Below are 22,763 nucleotides of genomic sequence, written 5' to 3' on the forward strand. Positions count from 1 at the left end.
CCACAGTATAGATTAAATGTTCAGAGACAAGCAGGTTACAGTACTACACTACCCAGTTTACAGAAGGAATTATTGTATTTTTGAGCAATAGAAACACCTATAATGAATAAATGCTAGATAGACATTTTTAATGTCATACTGTGGAAAAATTCCAGGGAAAGCAGTGACATCTCCATGGCAACAAGCAAGTAGCGGACCCCCACCAGAAAGGTTGTGGAGTGCACCTTTAAGTTGCTGCTTCAAGCTAAAACATATTCCTAATTAGTGGGAATAAGTAGTGGCTAATAGTATATTCTTGTCATGAGATAGAAATGTTGACTTTTTGTATGTGTCATAATAATGGCATAGTGAATTGTTATGAGCCAGCTGCAGATTCCTAAAAAGGACACTTTGGGTAATGTCCGGGTATTCTACTAAAGTAAAGACTTCAACAGGAAACTACACACTCAAGTTCTGACAATTGTATGACCTCGTAGTTGTTTAAAGCTACAGCAGTCATTTTGTCTTTTCTGTTTGCCTGTACACACATGAATCGAGGTGTCAGTGAGTGTGGTTTAACTAATTTGAATAATTGTTTGCATAAGAAAGAATGTAGTTGTGCACTTTTATATGCTTTAGTTCTTACATTCAAATTCATATCTAAGGCTGCGTTTACACACACACACACACACACACACACACACACATACACACCCCATCACAGTTGGGGTGAAACTGGGACAAATCCAGAACTAAACCTTGACTAGACCAGGATTAGAGGTCTAGAATTGGACCAAACCACAGTTTACATGAAACACCAAAAGGGCTTCAAACCAATACCAAACCAGGACCAAAAATGTTATGTTGTGAATGGCCCCCAAGTTGGTACTGAAAAAGTTGGACCCTGAGATCAAGAAGGTTAAGCTCTCTAGGATAGTTCTCTCTTCTCTACAATACAAACAACAATGAGAAGAAAAAAAAAAAACTTTTAGCCCAATATAACATTAGACATATAACATTACAAGCTATGAACATATTTGCATATTAAAACCCAACAGAACCTCCTCTCATTCCCTATGCAGACTCCCCAGATCCCCATGGTGAACAGGACAGTGCACCATGATAGTTAATGCCAGCTCATAAGTGTCTTTGCTGTCGGACTAGAAGGGAGCGTAGCTAAAAGGCCATATGTTGCAGCGTTGGCAGAAGCACAGGCCTCGTGATCTACAGCTGGGAAATTATTTTGACCATTCGCAGTGTAGCTTACCACTTTCTTATCACTGCTCTTGTACAAATACTGATTGTATGCAAGTAACAATGTGAAGGAGAGGTTGAATCCGCATCCTATTATTTCTCATAGTATTAACACTTTATATAAACCCTCTACCAGGCTGTACAATCCATTTCCTGCTTGATGTTAAAATAGTTTTACCGACAAACAGTTTACAGATTTGTCTAAACAAATCGTCTTCCTTTGTCCTGTTGGGTCAGAGCAAAATATTAGCAAAATTAGCATTTCTAAAACAAAAAAAAAAGGGGGGAACAGTATATAGGAAAATGTTACTGTTAAAGGTGCGCTATGTAACTTTTTTGTTAAGGCCCAACATCTACTTGTCTCTATGGACAGGTTATTGCTTTGCCTGTAATGTTAAAGATGTATCTTGCATTCATGAAGTTAAGTTCATTTTTACTGCTCAAATATACCTGAATTCTGACCATGATCAGGCTTGCCTCTGCACAGAACTGACCCATAGCTTGGCCTGGTGGAGTCATCAAAAATGACATAGTACATCTTGGTGAATGTTTTTAAAGATGTGCATTTATATCCAAAATATAAATACATTTTTAATCCATCTTGCCTATCCTATACATTATCTATAACATAGTAAGTGGTGTTATAAATATACTCCTCTCTGTATTATTATATGTAACCTAACATATGTCTGTTTGATCACAGTTTTTAGGGAGGTTTCTTTTGATGTTACAACTTGTGTCACTCCCTCCCAAAAGTACGACCATATATGACAGAAGTTACAACTGCCTTCAGCCTCTTGAGGAAGTGGTCTCTTGTGCCTGAGCTGAAGCAGAAGTGAAACGCGGCTGTGTAGTTCCTCTCTCTGTTTCGGAGAAGAGACTGCTGTGCAACAGGAAGTCAGGCACAGAGACACAGGAAGTCATCTGAGGCCGAACGCGAGCCTAGCATAATTACACTTCTAACCTGTAGCTAACATTCCTACCATCTGCTCAGACATGCTCACTTTAAATCATAATGTTGCAAATTGGAGAGTTTGTTTTTATAGCCTGTTGAAGAAGCACTTTATGTTCAGAATAGAATTATATTATATAATATTATCATTTTATTAATAAAATCATTCTTACTGTGAATATCTCGCTTCTCCACAAATGTGACCTGTAACTTTGTCTAATGGTGTCACTTGGAACATTGAAGAGCCAACAACTCCACAGTAACAAGCAAATGATGGACCCTCAAGAAAAGTTACATAGTGCAACTTTAAACCTGACATGTTCACTGTAGTTCACTGTCTCCTTTTCCACTTAGACATAACCTCTGTGTGTTTGTGTCCCTGAATGTACAGCCTCTATTTACATTATCTGTGAATCTGCCTTCAAAATAAGGGCCCACCCTCTGCAACCTGCGTCCTTCGTTTAACTTTTCCTTATGGGTGTCTTTTACTTTGAAGATCCTTATCTACAAAGACTGATTTTAACTTTTGCACATAACTTCAGATATCCTTGCTACTGCTAATAGTATGAATATTTTGAGAGAGTGTACAGTACAGTAGGTTACATTCTTGTTGTAGCTTGCACTGACTTCTGTAAACACTGCAGCCCAAAGTCAAACAGCTGCCCCGCACACTACAACATGTACCGTGGGAAGAATCATGCCTCGTTTGGCCATTTCCAGGACATACAGTTCAAAGGAGAAATATGCATACCCTTGATGATTTCAGATTTAAAAAAAAAAATTCTTACACTTCAGATGATCAAACCATTTGAATACCTCACAAAGATAACATAAGTAAACAGAAATGCAGTTTTTAAATTCAACCCTGACCCCGATTGTGTGTGACAAACAAAGTGAACCTTTTGATCAACCACAGATCTTGGAAAGCTGAGTTGAGTTTCACTGGCCAAATAGTGTATAGAGCCTGCCAGACAAAGTCAAAGTCCAGGCTAAGATCTCAAAAGAAAACATATTATGTTGGGAGCCAAAAATAATGAGAACAAATGGGAAAGCAATATTTTCTCCCAAGTGTACATTGACCACTCAGTCAGGAGGTTACAGAAGGATCCAGAATGACATCCAAAGACTGTTAAGTTAGTGGCAGTGTTCACAACTCAACCATAAGAAAGACCACGTTATGTTCACTTGTGTTCTTTTTGTGAAATATTAGAAATGGGTCTATGATATGAAACAATTACGAGTGGTAAATGTGTCAAAAATTGAAGAGTTCACATACTTTTAGCTGTATTTTCCTCCTCACTTGTTGTATCGCTGAGATAAAACTTAATGCTGAAATTGATTTTGTGTAGTGCTGACAGGCTCCCTCTGTTCATGAGACGTCTACATTGTTTCCATAGTTCCATACAGTCTGTGCCCATCAGTGATCTTTTATGTCTGTCTCTCCACAGCCTCCTCTCATCCAGGCCATCTTCAGTGGAGACCCTGAGGAGATCCGTATGCTCATTTACAAGTCTGAAGACATCAATGCACCGGTACAAACACAGCCTACACACCCACATATAAGAAAGCATCCCAAATGTGTACGATGGAAATTAAAAGAGAACACAGTTTTTTTTTTTCATTTTATGCCACGCTGCATCTGGGATGAAAAGTTGAAAACAAAAAAAGATTTGTTCTTAAAAGTTCAGTAGGAAGCAACAAGTTGAGAAATAATTGCTGTTTGTATTTTTTTTTTTTTTTTCAGTTAAGGTCTTACAAGGTTTAGTTTTTGAAAGTTAAAGGGCCCTAACACTTGATCTATGTTAAAATCTTGTTTCTTTAGTTGTGTTTTGCTTCATTCACACATGTTTAACACACATCCATACATCTTCACTAGAATTATTTGGCTAATTTCAGCCCTGCAATTGTCAATATCTATGAACAGAAGGTAAAAGGTACCTATTTACACGAAAACTTCTGCGTCATTACTAGGGATGGGCATGATTAATCGATTAATCGATAATTGATCATTAAGAATTTCATCGATTACGTTCATTTTAATCGACAAACCGAATGTAGGTTGCTGTGCGTAGCGTGACCAAACAGGGGTCCGTACATGTAGCTCTTTGCACTCAGAAGGAGCGAGACACAAACAGTCGGTCAGTCTGCAACGCAAATGTGTATTTAATGATGACTTGTACAAGAAATTCCACGCTTTCCGTTGCGTTCGGGACAAGTGTGAGTCCATGTGCACAGTGTATAAAGCAGCACATATGTTTCGGTGTCCAGTGGGAAAAAGCTTTACCAGGTGAGAGTCGCGCAATGTCGATGACGAGTCCCCATCTCCCACCCCCCGTACGGTGTCCTGGTTTTGACAAACGCAAATCTGGTCACACTAACCTGTATTCCACTGAATCATGTCTTTTAATCCAACAGAAGTTGACCGCATCAGCGACACAAGAGCTGGAGTTTTATCTTCGCTGAGTTTATGCAAATTAGCGATGCGGTTTTAAGATTTGTTTTTGTGAGAGTTGCGCAAAACTGCGTTAAACACATTATAATCTCAAACGGATTGATGTGGCTCTAGAGTCGTTACGGTTTATATGTCGTAAAGTTGAATTTATGTATGCAGGTTAGTAGTGCAGATAGTAATAATAATGATGATCATTTTAATATAAACACGTTAATGATTAATCGATAATCGATCGTTAATTCTTCCGACGATCGATTAAGAAAATTTCATCGAATGCCCATCCATAGTCATTACATCACAAGGTGGAACAGAACATTTTGAGCTTTGGAGATGTAGACAGACTAATAAACCAGGAGTATTCAAACATGTGAATGAAACACAACTCCAGGTATGTTTTTGTGGAGGTAACAACAATCTTAAAGCTTAAAGCTCACAAAGTCATTTTTGCTTAATATAGAACCTTGAAGCAATGACATATTCTAGTCATATAGTCATATCTAAAAACAGTAAAGACGGAAGACTTAAGCCATTCAATTCATCCGGTTTTGACTAATAATGTTACTAATACTGCATAAAATATAGATCACATCCACATGTATCCAGTCACACACTGGATACATGTGTCTAAATGATACTTTTGTTTGTAAATTATTTGGTGCATCTTCTCGTAGCCACACCATTTGAATCAGATTTAGCTGTATAAGTGATCACATGCCCTCACTTCCTGTTTTCTTCATTTCAAACCAGAACGAAAGTAAAGGACAGTGGTTGCTCCAAACACACGTGTTCTGTGCATCAGCTCCTCATCACATGGTAGAAAACACAACCTTCTTCTTGTGTTCAATATCTCGTGTTTAGAACGGTCTGCATTTGCCTCTATAGTCCACTTTATTCGAGTGGCTGCACTGAAGAGCTGATCACATGGACTAGAGGACTGCTCATAGACTCTTACTGTTGGAGTGTGTATGTATGAGCTCATTGGGTTGAACAATAGTTGTGTTGACACTGACATCTCCGTGACCCATCCACAGCTCCTTGTCCAAAAAATAATATTACGACCTTGTTTTGTCACATAATGCTGCTACAGTGTGGCAGCAGACAGACATGTATTCAGTGTTAAAGAATTAAGGCTACCATCAGTTTCACAGAAAGAGTTATTTTAAGTACCATTAACCATGTTACAAAACATTTGGCCTCAATAATGGATTCTATATTTTACAGGTAGACCTGTCACTATACTCAATCATTCATTATTTGAAAGAAGGAACAATATTTTTTAGCAATGTCTGTGTGTAATTTCTATTTTACACTGCTGGATGCACAATAAGTACTAAAATGTTTCATTCTGCCATTTATATATTGTAAATTTAGAATACTTTTTGTGGTTTGAACCTGCTCTTTGGTTTTTCTGTTAGTATATAAATCAGTTTCAGTGTTATTGTTTATTGTCTATATTTACTTCAGTAATATATCACACTTCAAAATGTATTCTCGTGACAGGCCTATGTACAGGAAAACAGTGGGTTTGTGTGCCCTTGAAACTAATTTTTGTTAAGGTTATATCATATTGGGAATTATGCTCATTGATAAGCATTCTCTGAATTTAATAGGCATTGTTATCAAATTGCATTGTAATTCCTTTCCTCGTGTCTTAACTTGCTTTAGGTACCGAATAACTTTGTCTGAAATGTTTCATCGGAATTGTAACAGTGAAACGTTTTAATAATTCTAAATTGTGCACTTGTTTTTTATACCCTCAGGATTCAGAAAAACGCACACCGCTTCATGCAGCAGCTTTTCTGGGCGATGCTGAAATCACAGAGATCCTTATACTCTCAGGTAAAACTCTCTTTATTTAGTACAGTATTTACCAGACCTTTATTCACAGATGTATTATTCCCTGTAGTAATTAAGAGTCATAGTATTTCAGTTTGTGCCCTTCCTCTACTCCACAGGGGCCAGAGTCAATGCCAAAGATAACATGTGGCTCACCCCCCTGCATCGTGCGGTTGCCTCTCGAAGTGAGGTGAGCTCTGTCTGCACTAACTGAGAAACAGGTGTCAGTGCACACAGACTATGATGTGACCTAGGTGCACCCGTATACTCCTTTAAAACAGGTTATTCAACATGGCTGGAATAGTTTAGGTTCAATTAACAGATTACCAAGGAAAGTATATTTTTCCTTGTATAGGTGTGACTGGTAGGCATCTAACCTTGGAAGGATTGTTATTATTGTGGTTTTTAAGTCAAGCAGGAAGCAAAGTGTCAACACCCAATGCAAACCAAACCATAACATGTTTTAATAATCCAGTCGCATAGCTGCTCTTAAACTTTATGTTCTATTGTTGATGTCATCCTTCATATCTTCAAAAATTCAATCAGTTAAAAGTAGGCATAAATACAAACATGTGATAAATAAAAATAAATAAATAATAATAAAAAAAATAATAATAATACATAAAAAGTTAATTAATCTTATTTTGATGCAATGTTCAGTTCACAAGTTATGTTTTTAGCCATCACACACTTTTAAACATGTTAATCTTTGCGGTTGCTAGGAGACGGTGAGCATGTTAATCCGGCACTCAGCTGATGTGAACGCTCGGGACAAGAACTGGCAAACTCCGCTGCATGTCGCCTCTGCCAACAACGCCCTGAGGTGTGCCGAGGTCATCATCCCGTTGCTGAGCAGCGTCAACGTGTCTGACCGAGGAGGGCGCACCGCTCTACACCATGCTGCCCTCAAAGGTCACACAGAGGTAATTCAGATTACGATGCTTAACCACTGGATTGTCAGGAGAAATATTTTTGGGTATAGAACAATCTGCAATGTTAAGCTCCTTGACAGGTGAAATTACACCGTAGATCATCTTTTCATCTCGGCACCTGTTTGTGGTGGACTTGGTGACAGTAGGCATCACTTGAAGTTTGTGTTCACACAGTCATGTTAGAAGTCATAAAAATGGGGGAAGAAAAAGTGGAAGGATTATGGATTAATAATAACGCAAATCAATCAAAGGTTCAGATGAGAGGTATGTGGGGAGTGAATGGTCTGGTCTATGTGTTGCAATTTAACAGACATCTACCTGTCCTGTATCAATTCATTTAAAAGAAGTTCAGTTTTGGATGGACAGGTGTCATATACAGTGCATTGTGGCTGTAGATAAACTTTCAACTTTCATAAACTTTGTGTTGCCTGATCTTGACATTATTTCTGTATGTTTTGTATTTTAAAGAATATGATTCTTATTCTCTTTTGGATGAAAAGTACATTTTTAGAAAATATGTAGGTGCATTTTCTTCATTCATAAATCAGATAAACTAAAGGGAAGGCAGAGGAGTTTTTGGAGCCAAACCGGACGAACAGCTTGTCTATTTCTGACTCAGTATTTTCAGCTTGGGTGTTTATGCAACAAATATCCCAAATGATGACATATATTTACAATACAGTTATATAAGAACATCACCCACATAATCTTTCTCACTGACAATCCAAAATATGGCTGCACACAAACAAAGCATATAATTGAGTAACACTGTGCTGCCCTATAGTGGAGTGGTCAGTATATATACTGTATATACGCTGTGAATATTCCCTCTGCTCTTCAGCCCTGTTTCACACTATACTGTCTTGTCAGTGGCAGCCTATGGATCAAAATTTTAAAAAATGAGTAACACTGCAATGCGCACATAATTCCTAACCATTAATTTCTTTCCAGATGGTGAACCTGTTGCTTTCAAAAGGAGCCAACATCAACGCATTTGATAAGAAAGACAGCAGAGCATTGCATTGGGCCGCCTTCATGGGTAAGACACAATGTACCTCTCATTAGCTTGATAGAACCTATTAAATTAAATATATCTTATCTCATATTATAACCATTTCATTAGAGCATTAGTGAGGGTACAAATACCAAAACAAGCACTGATAACAGAGTTTTAGTTGGCAAAAGTCCAAATAGTGTAGTAATAGTATTTTATCATAATACTTCTATAGCATATCACACACACTGTAATCCTTTATAGTAATTTATGAAACTCTTCTCCTGTTGTGTGCAGGTCATCTGGATGTGGTGTGTTTGTTGGTGAACCAGGGGGCAGAGATCAGCTGTAAGGACAAAAGGGGCTACACTCCGCTCCACGCAGCAGCCTCGAGTGGACAGATTGCTGTGGTCAAGCATCTGCTCAACCTGGCAGTAGAAGTAAGACCAAATATGTAGAATTTATTACTTTCACGAAAATATACTTACCATTTGTTTCATAAAAAATGTGAAAAAGTAACAAATACATTCTTTTACATATTTTTAGTTTTAATTGACCTTTTAAAGGTGTGTTAACTCTTCTGGTTATTACTTTGCATAGAATGTTCCAATTAAATATATTAAATATTATATATTAAATATATTTCTTGTTTTTGTATTCACTTACTTAATACCTGGTTTCTTTATGAGTTGGCTCACTTCTCCACAGATAATCAGGTGGAGAACCATCCTACAGAAAAGTTACATTGTACACTTTTAATGAATGTTGTACAGTTTCAACTTTTATAAAAGGGTAACTAACTAGACTTTTTAATGGTTGGTTCAGTATGCTTATTTCTAGTTGAGTTATTTAATCTAAAGCAGTGATTTACCATAATAGTAAATATAAATGCTGTCTGTGCACAGATAGATGAGGCGAATGCATTTGGAAACACAGCTCTGCACGTGGCCTGTTTTAACGGTCAGGACACAGTTGTCAATGAGCTCATCGACTATGGGGCTAACGTGAGCCAGCCCAACAACAAGGGCTTCACTCCTCTGCACTTCGCCGCCGCCTCCACCCACGGAGCGCTCTGTTTGGAGTTCCTTGTCAACAACGGCGCGGATGTCAATGTGCAGGTATACAATTTACTGCTTTTGTACTATGGCTATTATTTAATATGTTAGAAAATGTTGCTATTTTTCCAGTCAATTATAGCTATATTTATATTTATTAAGTATGAAATAAATAATAAGACAGACATCAGACACAACAGTAACATAATCATAATTAGGAAAGAAAACAGTTGCACATTGAGGCAGACAAAAACAAACCAAGAACAAAAGGAGACAAGTGGGTGTCAGTGATGTTGTGTTGTGTTGTGTTGGTGTTGTGCTTGGATAAATTGAGAGGGTTCATGTTGTATATAAATATGTGGTGTACAGGTGTAGCCAGATTATTTGGTTTGCTTACCTTAAACATTATTTTACAGTACATTTTAATAATTGTGTTCAATGTGTAAATTGGTATTCAAAATAGTGAAATTCAAACTGCTTCGCCATAGTTCTTTATAAAAGGAACTAATATCTCTTCCTTGTGCGTCAACAAAAAATACAAACCTCGGCTAGGTGCCAAACCGATATTAAGGAACAGACAGGAAACTTTTTTTTCTGTTTTTTTTCCATCAAATGCTTCACATTCATGGCATGTTGTCCTTGGCTCATCTTGGTGCATGCCATTTTGATGAAGTCCAAACAAAGCAACGCATTTATTTTTTTAAAATCTTTTTAAATCTCTGTATCCTGAATAATTTCTAATGACTCAAATAAATAATTGTCTCTTAAATAGTTACAAGCAATACCATGCTGCTAATTAATATATATTTTGGGTTGATAGATAGATAGACTTGTTCTATAATATTCTAAAATGCTCTTGTTGTATTTTAGAGTCGAGATGGAAAAAGCCCTCTTCACATGACGGCTGTACATGGACGATTCACCCGCTCACAGACCCTCATTCAAAGTGGTGAGAATGGATAGTTTAAAAGACAAAATCAATACTATTTAAAAATATGAAAATGACTGTATTGATTACCTTTTACCATAGGTGGGGAGATTGACAGTGTGGATAAAGATGGTAACACGCCTCTACATATCGCAGCCCGTTTTGGACACGAACTCCTGATCAACACGCTGATAACAAGTGGAGCAGACTGCACAAGGTTGGGTTGGTCACTGAAAAATGCTACAGGCATACCATTGTTATTGGTAAATAAAACTTTCATGTCTGCTCTCTAAAGGCGAGGAATCCATGGCATGTTTCCTCTTCATCTGGCCGCCCTGAACGCACACTCAGACTGCTGCCGGAAACTTCTGTCCTCAGGTAGCACACTAACTAGAGATAGAATAGATTATGTAATCTGTAGATTAATACAGTTACACATAATTGATTTACAAGGTAGCTGAAAAGGTTTTGTAGTTCAACTGAATATTGCACAAATATATTTTATACTAAAATTATTTAATTTGAATTGAATTGAATGTATATGTTATGTATATGTTATTGCTGGTGAAATAGTTTATTCTGCATACTTGATACTTTTTCACACTTTTTGCTTTGTTGTTTCTCTTGTAATAGATAGTTTGACATTTCCATGCAAGGTTGAAGAATTTAATACGTATATTTAGAGTTGGCAGTGGTTCACATAAAAGATTCAAAGAACATTTCCTGTAGAGCCATAAAAATGTGACCCAGAGGTCTACATCAACATTTTTTATCAACTCTGAACAAAGGCATGTCTAGACCAATTATACACAATATAATTATATGCAGAATGTATTAGTGCTAGTAGTTAGTGATAGCTTAGCTTAAGTGACTGATTGTACACTTTCAGGATCTGCTAGATTTTATTTTAAACTTGTTTTGAGTCACTTGTTGCTTGTATTTAACACCGCCCTGCAGCTTGATGTTCAAGAGAGGATGGAGCTCAGTTGTTTTTCTGGTTCCCAGTGGTGAATTCCTCCAACAGCAAATGCATTCAGCTGAGGCCAAATTCAAGTCACACTGTCCCAGAAACAGACAAGGCCTTAGTTAGAGTAATTACCCATTCGACCGGTCTCTCTCAGCTCCAGTTAAGATGATACTTGAGTTTGGCTGAAAAATACTATGAGAAATATGAAATACTGTAGTAGTGAGATGATATGAAATACTGCAGAAGTTCTAAGATTGCTTTTGTAATTACAAATGTTGGCTATGGACATTTTGGATCCAGGAAGATTATGGCAAAAGATATTAACATCGCTGATTAAAAGAACTGTTGATAGGAGTATCATATTATTTAACATTGCAAGATTCAACCAGTTGCTTGATATAGTTGTTCTTCCCAAGTTGTTCTTGTTATTTTTATTAATACTATGTACATATATTATCACTTACCAGCCTACTCCTAAATTGTGTGCACGTATAAGTAGTCCAAGTTGAATTTAGTAGAGCAGAGTCTGATCTCTGTCTGCCTGGAGGGCCGGGGGAACTGTGCACTGCTGAGCTGTTGTAACCAGAAACAAAGAAGTCCTTTACATGCTTGCAGCTGCAGCGTCTGGACCGAATGTTGTGATCACTGGAGACTGCCTTTTGTATTTTGTTCACAGCTAATTTGTGAGTTGAAAGTCCCCATCCCTTTGCTATGAATCCCAAAAAGCCAGTAAGAGATATGCCTTGTGTGTGTTAAGGTTTTATTGGACATTTAATAGGTGCACAAGTGTAGCCTGGAGGCGTAGTGTCTGAGGTGCAACTGTGTGTTTTGAATACAAGCTCATGTGCTGACTGCTGCTCCCTGTGTGTCCTGATTCAGCACATAAGAACCACACTGAAACTCTTTGTTGTATTTGCATTGTATTTAGTTTCAAGATAACTCTACATTTTAATCTTTTAAGTAGCAGTGTGGACTAACTGCCAAAAAAGACTCATGATCGATTGAATTTAAGGTCACACAGACACTTGTTGGTAATAATTATATTTGTAATAGTAGTATTTATAATTAAAGTAGTATTCTGTTACTGGGTTAGGTAAGGCTCACACCTTTTGTTTTGGGATTGAGGTGTGTCTCTGCTCATTTGTCAGTTCATAAAGTACATAATGCAGTTTTGTTTAAAAACAATCAATCAGCATAGCTACAAACATAAACACTGTATACAAATGTTATAAAATGTAATTATCCACATGTGCTGTGAAAGCTATCACAGCTGGTTATACCATTCAGAACAAGGTTAAACATAATGAAAAATTTATTAAAACTATCCAGTTTTTAGTGAGCAATCATTTGTTCAGTGTTTTGTAATGTATTTAAGTGCCTTTACCGACACAGCCTTACAGTTACTGACAAGATTTGAATCTTTACATGGAGTTTTTTCTAGATTAGAGAACAAATATCATGATATAATGCGTTTTATTATAAGCAGTTTTAAGTGTGAACCTGGTCTGTGCTCTCCTCTTCCTCTCGTCTTAATGGATGGTTGTGGTTATCTTTGTGTAGTGTGTACTGTGTATGTTCTTGTGTACTCATGGCCTTGTGATTGAACTGTCACCTGACCTTCACTGTCCAGTGTTACACTAACTCCTGTCTGTCTCTCTCCCTCCCTCTCCCTCTTCTCTCTCATGCTCTCCCTCCTGCCTGTCCTGTCTCTTCCTCTGTGGCTGCTGCTGTGTGTTGTGGTGTGGCCTCCTGTCGTCTCCCTGCGCTGCCCTCTTCAGGTCGGAGGTTTAGCATTTTGTGTAACGACTCGGTCCTGTCTGCAGGCTTCCAGATTGACACCCCGGACACTCTGGGCAGGACGTGTCTGCACGCTGCTGCTGCTGGAGGGTGAGCACCCAAAGGAGCATTTTACTGTTTTTTTTGTCTTTTAGACATATCTTTCATTTAACCCTGATTTCTCTGTAGTAATGTGGACTGTGTGAAGCTGCTTCTGAGCAGTGGTGGGGAACACAACAGGAAGGATAACTGTGGAAGGTATGACTTTATTTTAATTTGAAAATATACTTTGTGCATATGGACCTGGATTGACAATGTCCTTGTATTCACCAAACAAAGCAATTTTATACTAGCAACTTGTGGCTGGAGTTGAGTTGGTAATGGAGGGTTGCAGACAGTTGAATAGCCCTATATTATAATGTGAACCTTGCTGAAGTGTAATTAAAATCTTACTTATTTCTTTCTCAAGCCAGATAAACAAAGGAATTTGCCTGACAAAGTCAACCAAAAAAGTTATTAATTACTTAAAGGTGCACTATGTACATTTTTGGTTGGGGATCAGTCACCTTTTTGTTTCTATGTGTATGTCATTGCTCTGCTTTGCATGTTCCTGTTGTCATATTGCACATTAAACAGATCTACCTTACAGGTATTCAATCACATGAGGTTTTATTCCTCAGAAATATCTAAATACCTCGGACTGTAAGCGGGGTCGCTTCTCCACAGATCTGACCAGTAGCTTGCCTGATTTGGTCTCCATGAAGATAGAAAGGTTTAATGCCATACTGTGAAGCATTTCGTATACAAAGCAATAACATCTCCATGGAGAAAAGCAGGTGGCAGAAACACCATGAGAAAAGCTACACAATACACCTTTTTACAAACCTGCCCTCTGCATGTTATATATTTTACTATTATATTTTATTATATCAAGTGGTTTTGCTTGGTGAGAATATACTATATACTGTACAGTATTATATCTGCAGCTTGATTTCATACAGTTTTGCTTGTCTGCCTCAGGACCCCTCTCCATTATGCAGCTGCCAGTCGTCATTACCAGTGCCTGGAGACACTAGTAGCCTGTGGCACTGCCATCAATGCCACGGACAAGTGGGGACGCTCTGCTTTGCACTATGCTGCTGCCTCCGACCTCGACAGGAGGTAAAGACTTTAAAAAACAAACTCTTCTCCTCATCTTTTCTCCTAGTGCTGCACTGAATTGTGTGCCCCCTGCGTATAGAAACTAGATGATCCACACCTCACAGTTTCTATGGTAACAGGGGTCATACACAGTTCAAGCTTTAATACAATATGTATGGCCTCCAGCATCCAGTGGTTACCTCACTTGTTGGCAGACGGCGGTGCCAGGCTGTGAAATGCGGTTTTGTTTGAAAGTGTTAATTCTTTCATCTCCAGTTCTGCCCTGTGTGCTTGTCTCTTTACAGGCGTCGAGTTGCTCTGGAGCCTGAGAGTGAAGGAGTACAGGCAGAGAAAGAGAAAGAAGCAGCCCTGTGAGTGTCCCAGAGGCTTACATGTTACAGAGTTAAACAAGTGGTTCCCAGTAGGTGGGTTAGGGTTCAAAAGTAGGTCATCGGGTAGTATAGCAGTTTTAATGTTCATTTTAATGCCTTGTAATTGCATAATATTACATAAATGGTTACATAAATTAACACACTTAATGATACAAAACAATTTAAATACCAGACTTTATAAGAGTGATGTCATGTTTATTGGATTGTTACTTTTACTGCAATAACACAAACAGCAAGCACTTTTGTTTAGAACTGTCCATAAATACACAGGTTCCACAGGAATACACTACACTGATAGTAACAAACCATAAATGATGACACACATGGAAACTTAAAGAATTATATAAGGTACATTTACCCTGGTTTGGTTCTATTTTGGAGCCAGTTTAGTATTGCTGTAGACTGGGGTTGATACTGTTCTAGTCCTGCAAGTTTAGTTTTGGGTTCAGTTTCAGTTTTTCCAAATGTAGATACATTGTGTGTGGCTGTATGAATAGAAATTTGCATCAGACAAAATACTTACTAGTAAACGTAATTTAAATTTGTAGTGTCTTGTTTTGTAGATGTTTGTACTATTTGGGAACTTACTGAGTGGAGTTATTTTCTTGTTGCAGATGTTTAGAGTTTCTGCTGCAGAGTGGAGCCACAGCTTCTCTCAAAGACAAACAGGGCTACAGTCCAGTCCACTACGCTGCTGCCTACGGACACCGGCACTGTCTCAAACTAGTGCGTTCCAAAACATTATCAGAGCATTGAATGCAACGCACAATTAATTTTTAATCTTGCTGTGACTTTGCAGTTGCTGGATAGAGATGATAGTTTCCAAAATCCAGAATCTCCAAATGCTAGAAGTCCTCTACACCTGGCCGTAAGTTAGCCTCATTGATCAAAACATATGATTTTGTATTAACTCAGTTTAATCTCAAACACTTTCAAGCTGATTTTAAATACTGCACAATCATGGTGACATACATAGTTGTTTGTCTGTAGGCATACCATGGTCATGCGCAGGCGTTGGAGGTGCTATTGCAGGGGGAGAGGGAAGTGGACCAGAGGGATGAAGCAGGCAGGACCCCTCTGGCTTTGGCTGCACTCAGGGGCCACACAGACTGCGTTCACACCCTCCTCAGCCAGGGGGCGTCACCGAGCACCACCGACAAACAGTACGGACGCACATCTGTCCATCTGGCAGGTAAGGAGTTGGACATGGATGATCTGAAGTAAATGTAAAGGCCCAGAAAGTACCAAGTTGATTAATTATGTTGCACTATCCAGAGAAATTTAGTATGGAGTGGTAATTAAACTCCAAATAATAATTACAGTATAAAACATAGCAAGAAGTTGTCTCAAATGAAACACAAATATGCAGATTTGTTTATGTACAAGTGAACTAAAATGTATACATGCAAGTGTGGCAAGAATTTTAAACCTACATTGCTTATATGAATGGATTAGTAATTAGAATTTTTTGAAGATATTAAAGTGGAACTGTGCACCCATGCTTGAAATTTAGTGGCCGTTGGTGGCAGCATGCATTCAGTTTTAGACCACAAATCTTGCAAATGTGTCTAGTATGCACAAAAACAGACTAAGAACGGCAGACAATTAAAAGACCATCTGCATGATTTAGTGGCAAAAAAGTTCTATTAGTGTTTAGTCCTTCTTTAAGTATGCTATGTTGTTGCCAGTGCAGGTACACGTTTTCACCAAATGCTTCTACGAGTGAATTTGTATTAAATCTTTCCCAGTCTGTGCTCACCAGGTCTGTGTGTCATCTAACACACTATTAATAAACATCTGTGACATTTTGTTTCTTCACCTCTAGTAATGAATGGCCATACAACTTGTGTGCGCCTCCTGCTGGATGAACCAGACGGTGCAGATCTAGTAGATGCCCCTGATACTCAAGGACAGTAAGTAATTTTGTGTGTGCTTTCTTTTTTTGCCTTTAATTCCTGCTGTTTGTGTGATTATAACTGTGCCTGAACTTTTGACAGAACTCCTCTGATGCTGGCTGTAGCAGGAGGTCATGTTGACGCTGTCTCTTTGTTGTTGGAGAGAGAAGCAAATGTAAATATGGCGGATAACCATGGCCTCACAGCTCTTCATTTAGGGGTAAAAAAAAGTTTTTTTACACATATTTTAATAAGACCAACATGTAGTTCTGTTGCTATAAAAACTGAGAAGATGTAATTAATTGTTGAAGAAAAATTGCAATAAATATTACATTTAAAGAAAGCTTTACTCGCTAAAGCATAATAATCCTAAAAAAAACTTTTATTAATGAACCTTTTTTTAATTAATTAGCCCAGTGAAACACAATGTACTTGGGTTTGTAGTATTGTTAATGAGTCATATGTAAGTTATTCAACCCTCTATGACTCAAATATACAAATATACAATTTACAAATATACTAAAATAACAGTTCTCTTATAGGAAAATAAAATGGCAAAATAAATATTCGTTCATCCCTATTTATTTAATGATAAGTCAATATAGTTGTGAACGACCAACCAAGATCTAATAATAATTTAGTAATTTTCTTTTTGTGTCAGCTGCTGTGTGGTCAGGAGGAGTGCATCCAGTGTCTGTTGGAGCAGGAGGCCTCAGTCCTCATCGGAGACTCTAAAGGTCGCACTCCCATCCACCTGGCTGCAGCGCGGGGACACGCTTCCTGGCTCAGTGAGCTGCTCAGTATGGCCTGCTCCGAGCCCTCCTCCCTCCCACCTCTCAGAGACCTCCATGGGTACACACCACTGCACTGGGCCTGTTACTACGGTGAGGGCAGTTTGGATCAAATTTTCTCATATGTTTCAACCACAGTGTCCATACCACAGACATATATAAAGACGTGAACTAAGGGAGTGTGACGTCACCCATAGCATTCGGCTCCAGTCAAATGAAGCTCACAAGGCTAGCAGTTATGAGGCAAATTTGGAGCCAAGTTCCATATTAAAAATAGTAATTGGTTTACAGAGAAAATAGAAAAGAGCAGCATTCTAAGGGGGTAATATAATACAAATATTTCAAGACCCAAATGAGGAGTCTGACAGTAGCAGTTACAGACAGAAGTTTTTTAAATACAAAGTGAATTGGAGCCTGAGTTGATGGAGCCGGAAGCGCACCCATACTCACTTCCTATTTGAAACCTGGTGACTAGCAAGTTAACTATGTCCATTTATATATTCATTGTATGGGATAACCCTGTATTCTCTAAATGGGGGATTTAATCAGCATTTGGTGGTACAAACAGCATAATACAATGAAAGAATTGATTGCAGTTTTCAAAATAATTGTATGTGGATTACTTTGCAGTTCTAGTGTTTGTTTAGAGTCAATTAATTCTAGTTTATTATTTTCTCTGTACTGTAATTATAAACTATTAAGCTGTAATTATAACTGCCTGTCTAATTTCCAGGCCCTCCGCAGCTGGACATATCTCAGATTTTTCCCTGTCATTCCATTCTCATTTAGTCACAGGTCAGAAAGATGATTTTTTTTTTTTCCCCCCCTTGTTCTCAGGTCATGAGGGGTGTGTGGAGGTTCTTTTAGAGCAGAAAGGCTGCCGTTGTATTGATGGAAATCCTTTTACACCTTTGCACTGCGCTGTGTAAGTTATTTTATTATATTATATCAATCTCTTGCAAACTGCTTCTGATAAGTTTGAATATTATAATGTTGTTTCCTCATCACAAACATGACTGGAGTTGTGTTTTGTTTCATTCACACATGTTTAACACACAAACTCTGCATATTTAGGCTCAGTTCTGCTCTCAAACAGTTCCACCTTGTGATGTGACATAGTAATTCAGAAAGTGCTCCACTGTGTTTTTAGATAGATAGATAGATAGATAGATACATACATACATACATACATACATACATACATACATACATACATACATACATACATACATACATACATACGGAAATTCAGGTGTCCATATAGCTCACATTCACACATTTCATCACACACTAAAACAGTAAAAAAAATGTATAAAAGGCAATAAATAGTCATTCAAATCTGTGAAGGGTGAATGTAGTTTGGGACCTGGGGCTTTACCTGGGTACACGCTTTTTAAGCTCTGTCCTCACAAGGTGGAACAGAGCATTTTGAGCTTTGAAAATGTAGACATTAATTTTTTTCATTTGATTTTATCTTGTTTGAGCAACATGTCTGTATAAGGAACATTACAAACACAAGGATATTTACATGTACATACAGTATGTTGGGACCATTTCAGACAGACTAATAATAAGGATTACTCATGTTTGGATGAAACAAAACACCACTCTAGGTATGTTTTTGATTAGGTAACAACATTATAAACTGACTTAAAACTCACAAGAGTCAATTTGGCGTAAAATAGGAACTTACACATTACACTTTTTTTTAAAACAGAGTAAATGACCATGAACCTTGTGCATCACTGCTGCTTGAGGCAATGGGGTCAGACATAGCAGGCTGCAAAGATGCTAAAGACAGGTGAATTTTAGTTTTATAATTCAAATATTTAATTACAAGAACAGTAAGTTGCTACTGGATTGTGTGAGATTCAAAATGTTCTACCTTCACTTCCTCTCCTCTGTCTGTAGGACTCCTCTTCATGCTGCAGCTTTCTCTGGTCATGTAGAGTGTGTTCAGCTGCTGCTTTCCCATGATGCACCCGTGGACGCAGTAGATCAGTCTGGGCGGACGGCTCTGATGATGGCTGCGGACAAGGGAAGAGTCGGGGCTCTAGGTGTGTACAAATTATAGATGTGGACAGTTTGGGTTTAATTTGAATAGTATTGCAAATTTATTTTCAATTTTGGTCCTTTTTATTATTACAGAGGTGCTGTTGGCCAGTGCCAATGCAAATCTTAACCTCACAGACAAAGACGGCAACACTGCACTGCATCTGGCTTGTGGTAGTGTAAGTGGCTTAAGAGTTTTATGTAAAGTTTAATTTAATGTTGTTATGATTTTATTTTGCTTTATTTACATGAGTTATTGTTACAGGGGAAGGAAGACTGTGTTATGTTGCTTCTTGAAAAGCTCCCTGATTCAACACTCATTAATGCAACCAACTCTGCACTGCAAACGTGAGTATGTCCAAGACTCTCAAAAAAATTGGTGTAGTTTGTCTCAGTCCAAATCTATTTTGTTTTATTTTTACGTATTGATTTAATTTCAATTTGTTGCCCCAGTCCTCTGCATCTGGCTGCTCGCAGTGGTCTGAAGCAAGCTGTCCAGGAGCTGCTGTCCAGAGGGGCCAATGTACAGACAGTCGATGAGAACGGTAGGATCTACATGATTTATCCTAGAATGTGATGATGCCATACTCCCAGATGGGGGGCAACAAGAGTCAAATTTTCCTATTGACTACATTGTACTTAATTTAACTTGATCATTTCTGTTATTGACTGAAGCCTGGAACCATATTTCAACAAACATTAATTTTGGCTGCCCTCCATCTGTATTAAATATTATTTGCTCATAAAATGTTGTGATGTCATCTGAAACTTAGCAATAGAGCCACAGCATATGCATCAATGTGAATGAACTGTGTTGCAGCATGTGTTTAGCTTGATCAGGGTTCCCACTGAAAACAATCCCAACTTTAGACTTATTTGTCAAATTTTGTTTTTTAATTTTTGATTAATTTGGCAACTGATTATTAAGAGTTATACAGTGGAAATCTTGAACTGTAAAGCTTTTTTTTGTTGCTTGCTGTTTGTTTAATTCTGAATGCACATATTTTTAGACATGAGCTGTGGTCGCTCTGTGCACAGTGTGCCCCTATGTGAGTATTTATGTTGCAGAAATGCTGAAACTAATTGAATGCTGCTCCGCCCCTCCTCTGTCTGTTTTTGCTTTGCCCTCCTGCTTCCTCCATGCCCATGTCTGCTCCCACCTTGTCCCGCCCCCTGTCCGTTTCTTCTGTCTCTGCCTCAGGTTTGACCCCTGCTCTGGCTTGTGCTCCTAGCAGAGAGGTGGCTGATTGTCTGGCTCTCATTCTGGCTACCATGATGCCTTTCTGCTCCCCTTGCAGCTCCGGGGCTCCCTCTCCAGGTGCCCTCCTGAGACAGCTGCCCCCTCACGGAGCTAAAGCCCCCCCCACCCTCACCCCTGCTGCTGCTGCCTGTGCTCGGGGTCAGCGCAGCCCCAGGAACCCTTCGGGACCATCCAGCGAAGGAACCACTGAGAATGACTCAGAGGATTCGGAGACTTTCTGACCCTCCTCCCTGCTACCTCACACACAATTTAGACTTTTTCAATTTCTCCCACTGAGGAGCAACAGTGTTTTAGAGGCAGAGGGTTTGACATGGCATCTGTATCTTCTGCTCCAGTGATTTTTGTTCTTTTTAACCTGACCCCTGTGGTCCCCTGTACTGATCAGAATAACACAGGGTCTGCATGCTCGCTCTCACCCCACCACGTCTTCTCTGCTCACGGGTGCTTCAATCCAAAACAACCTCGGTACATCTGTCTTAAGCCATTTTTATCTGTTTGTATAATTATGTAGAATAATAGGGAACTGCAGTGTAAATCTAATCTTTTTTATTATTAATGTTGTCATACCAAATATTTAACTACCTACGGCAGATAAAAAGCTTGGCATGGTGATACAGTATGCATCTTACTTTTAACAGCAACTACTGTAAGAAAAACAAAAGTTCTGCTCTCCAGCCAGAAATCCTTTTGTGTTGCTATTAATACTTTTTTTATTTTTATTTACACGTACATAAAATGTAATGTTCCCTCCTACATTTGTTATAACTGTATATAAACAAAATTGCCTAAACAGGGTAGGTACTGCAAGTCACCTAAAGAGGTACTTGGAAAACAAAAAATTAAATTAAAAAAATATTTCTGGAACATGCTGAGATTAAAATAATGTCACTTTGTGACTGATTGGCTTTTTGCACTTGTTTGGACAAAGGTAGCCAGGGTTTTACCATTTGGGCAGCTCCGGATGTCATGCAAGTCTTATCAAGTCAATGAACAAACACCTTAAGATGCCATTATTAATGTAGTTATTTATTATTCAAGTCTTGAAGGTACAAATACTGCCAGCACTTAAATGTTCAGGAGCACAGGGCCTCCTCCAGTCCTCACCGTGTCTACCTACCAGCTATGTGCCATTGTCTCAATCATTTTCAGTGCCTTGTTAAATTGTTCTTATTTTAAAGCATATAGGATTATGGATTTCAAAAGTACACCTTAAAGAGGCAGTTGACCCCAATTGGCATGCCAAAACACTTATTTTAGCATTTTAATTAATTTAAGGAATGTTAATTAATTAATTATTAATTAATTTTGTATTTCTTCATTTTGCATCATCATCGATAACTGCACAGCCAGTTAGTCACTTGTGTTCGGTTTTATATACAGTTTAAGATGACACCCAGCAGCTGTCTAGCTTAGTTAATTTGAATTTAAGATATGAAAAGTACTTCAAGCTAAAGAAGCTATGGCTCCCCACACAGTATATTAAACCAAAAGTGAACCTAAGTTTCACAAGATGATGTGAAAGCACTGAACTGCCTCTTGTAGAAGACAATATCTTAATTCCTTAAATTCTTCCTTAGGGACCATGCACATATTTTCTATCCTTAAGCCTAAGTCTTTTATTTATTGACTTAGTACATATTACCAAATTAATTCAATACTGCGATGAGTGTGATAGAACATGCAGAATATTGTTGGTTTTGTCTTACAAACTAAATGGTTTTGTATATTGTTGAAAGAATGGTTTATTAGGTACTTACATGAATTGCTTACATGTTTTTGTATATATCCTTGATCTGAATCTTTGTATGAATAAAAAATTAAAAAAACTACTCACTGAAAACTTAGCACAATGTGGACATCTCTTGTTCACTGCCAATGTGGAGATGTCCTTTAAAAGCACACACTGTATTGAAAGCACAGTCTTCTCCTGCCTCTTTCTCCCCAAACTGAACTTCTGCCATTACCCAGAATGCACCACTCCTGACAATCGTTGTTGTCATGTCTGATGATTGTCAAACCAGTTCCTGATGCAGTAAGACGCTGAAGGCTGTTTGTCAGCTACACTTGTTTTTTTTATATAAATTGTACCATTTCAAAATCCATGTGT

At 38.2% G+C, this 22,763-nt stretch overlaps 1 protein-coding gene across 8 annotated transcripts; it reads left to right on the forward strand.

The window, feature by feature from the left end:
• The first annotated feature begins 3,615 nt into the window (after positions 1-3,615).
• On the forward strand, positions 3,616-22,756 carry ankrd44 (ankyrin repeat domain 44). Of its 8 annotated transcripts, none has more exons than XM_055166169.1 (28): positions 3,616-3,717; positions 6,398-6,476; positions 6,593-6,663; positions 7,196-7,396; positions 8,357-8,444; positions 8,697-8,839; positions 9,305-9,517; positions 10,325-10,403; positions 10,485-10,599; positions 10,678-10,760; positions 13,128-13,236; positions 13,315-13,383; positions 14,146-14,286; positions 14,571-14,636; positions 15,272-15,383; positions 15,457-15,525; positions 15,648-15,849; positions 16,483-16,570; positions 16,655-16,772; positions 17,214-17,436; positions 18,181-18,268; positions 19,061-19,144; positions 19,255-19,400; positions 19,492-19,574; positions 19,661-19,743; positions 19,849-19,940; positions 20,406-20,444; positions 20,628-20,788. In XM_055166169.1, the coding sequence occupies exons 1-28, from the start codon at positions 3,616-3,618 to the stop codon at positions 20,669-20,671; spliced, it is 3,030 nt and encodes a 1,009-aa protein (XP_055022144.1). In that variant the 3' UTR covers positions 20,672-20,788. The 8 variants fall into 8 exon arrangements, with proteins under 8 accessions (XP_055022144.1, XP_055022316.1, XP_055022061.1 ...); XM_055166341.1 differs by having other exon boundaries at positions 20,631-20,647; XM_055166086.1 differs by lacking the exon at positions 20,406-20,444 and having other exon boundaries at positions 20,597-22,756.
• Positions 22,757-22,763: the final 7 nt, after the last annotated feature.

Source organism: Boleophthalmus pectinirostris, unplaced genomic scaffold (assembly GCF_026225935.1).
Source record: "Boleophthalmus pectinirostris isolate CB_2022bp ecotype Guang Dong unplaced genomic scaffold, ASM2622593v1 HiC_scaffold_1, whole genome shotgun sequence".
In the NCBI taxonomy this organism is placed as follows: Eukaryota; Metazoa; Chordata; class Actinopteri; order Gobiiformes; family Gobiidae; genus Boleophthalmus; species Boleophthalmus pectinirostris.

What these genes read in the sequence shown, in the direction of transcription:
- ankrd44 (XM_055166086.1), top strand. Translation starts at nt 3,616, where the DNA reads ATGTCTGTCTCTCCACAGCCTCCTCTCATCCAGGCCATCTTCAGTGGA. An exon ending in CCCTCAAAGGTCACACAGAG is followed by an intron (nt 7,397 to 8,356) that starts GTAATTCAGATT and finishes ATTTCTTTCCAG; the next exon opens with ATGGTGAACCTGTTGCTTTC. An exon ending in GCCTCCGACCTCGACAGGAG is followed by an intron (nt 14,287 to 14,570) that starts GTAAAGACTTTA and finishes GTCTCTTTACAG; the next exon opens with GCGTCGAGTTGCTCTGGAGC.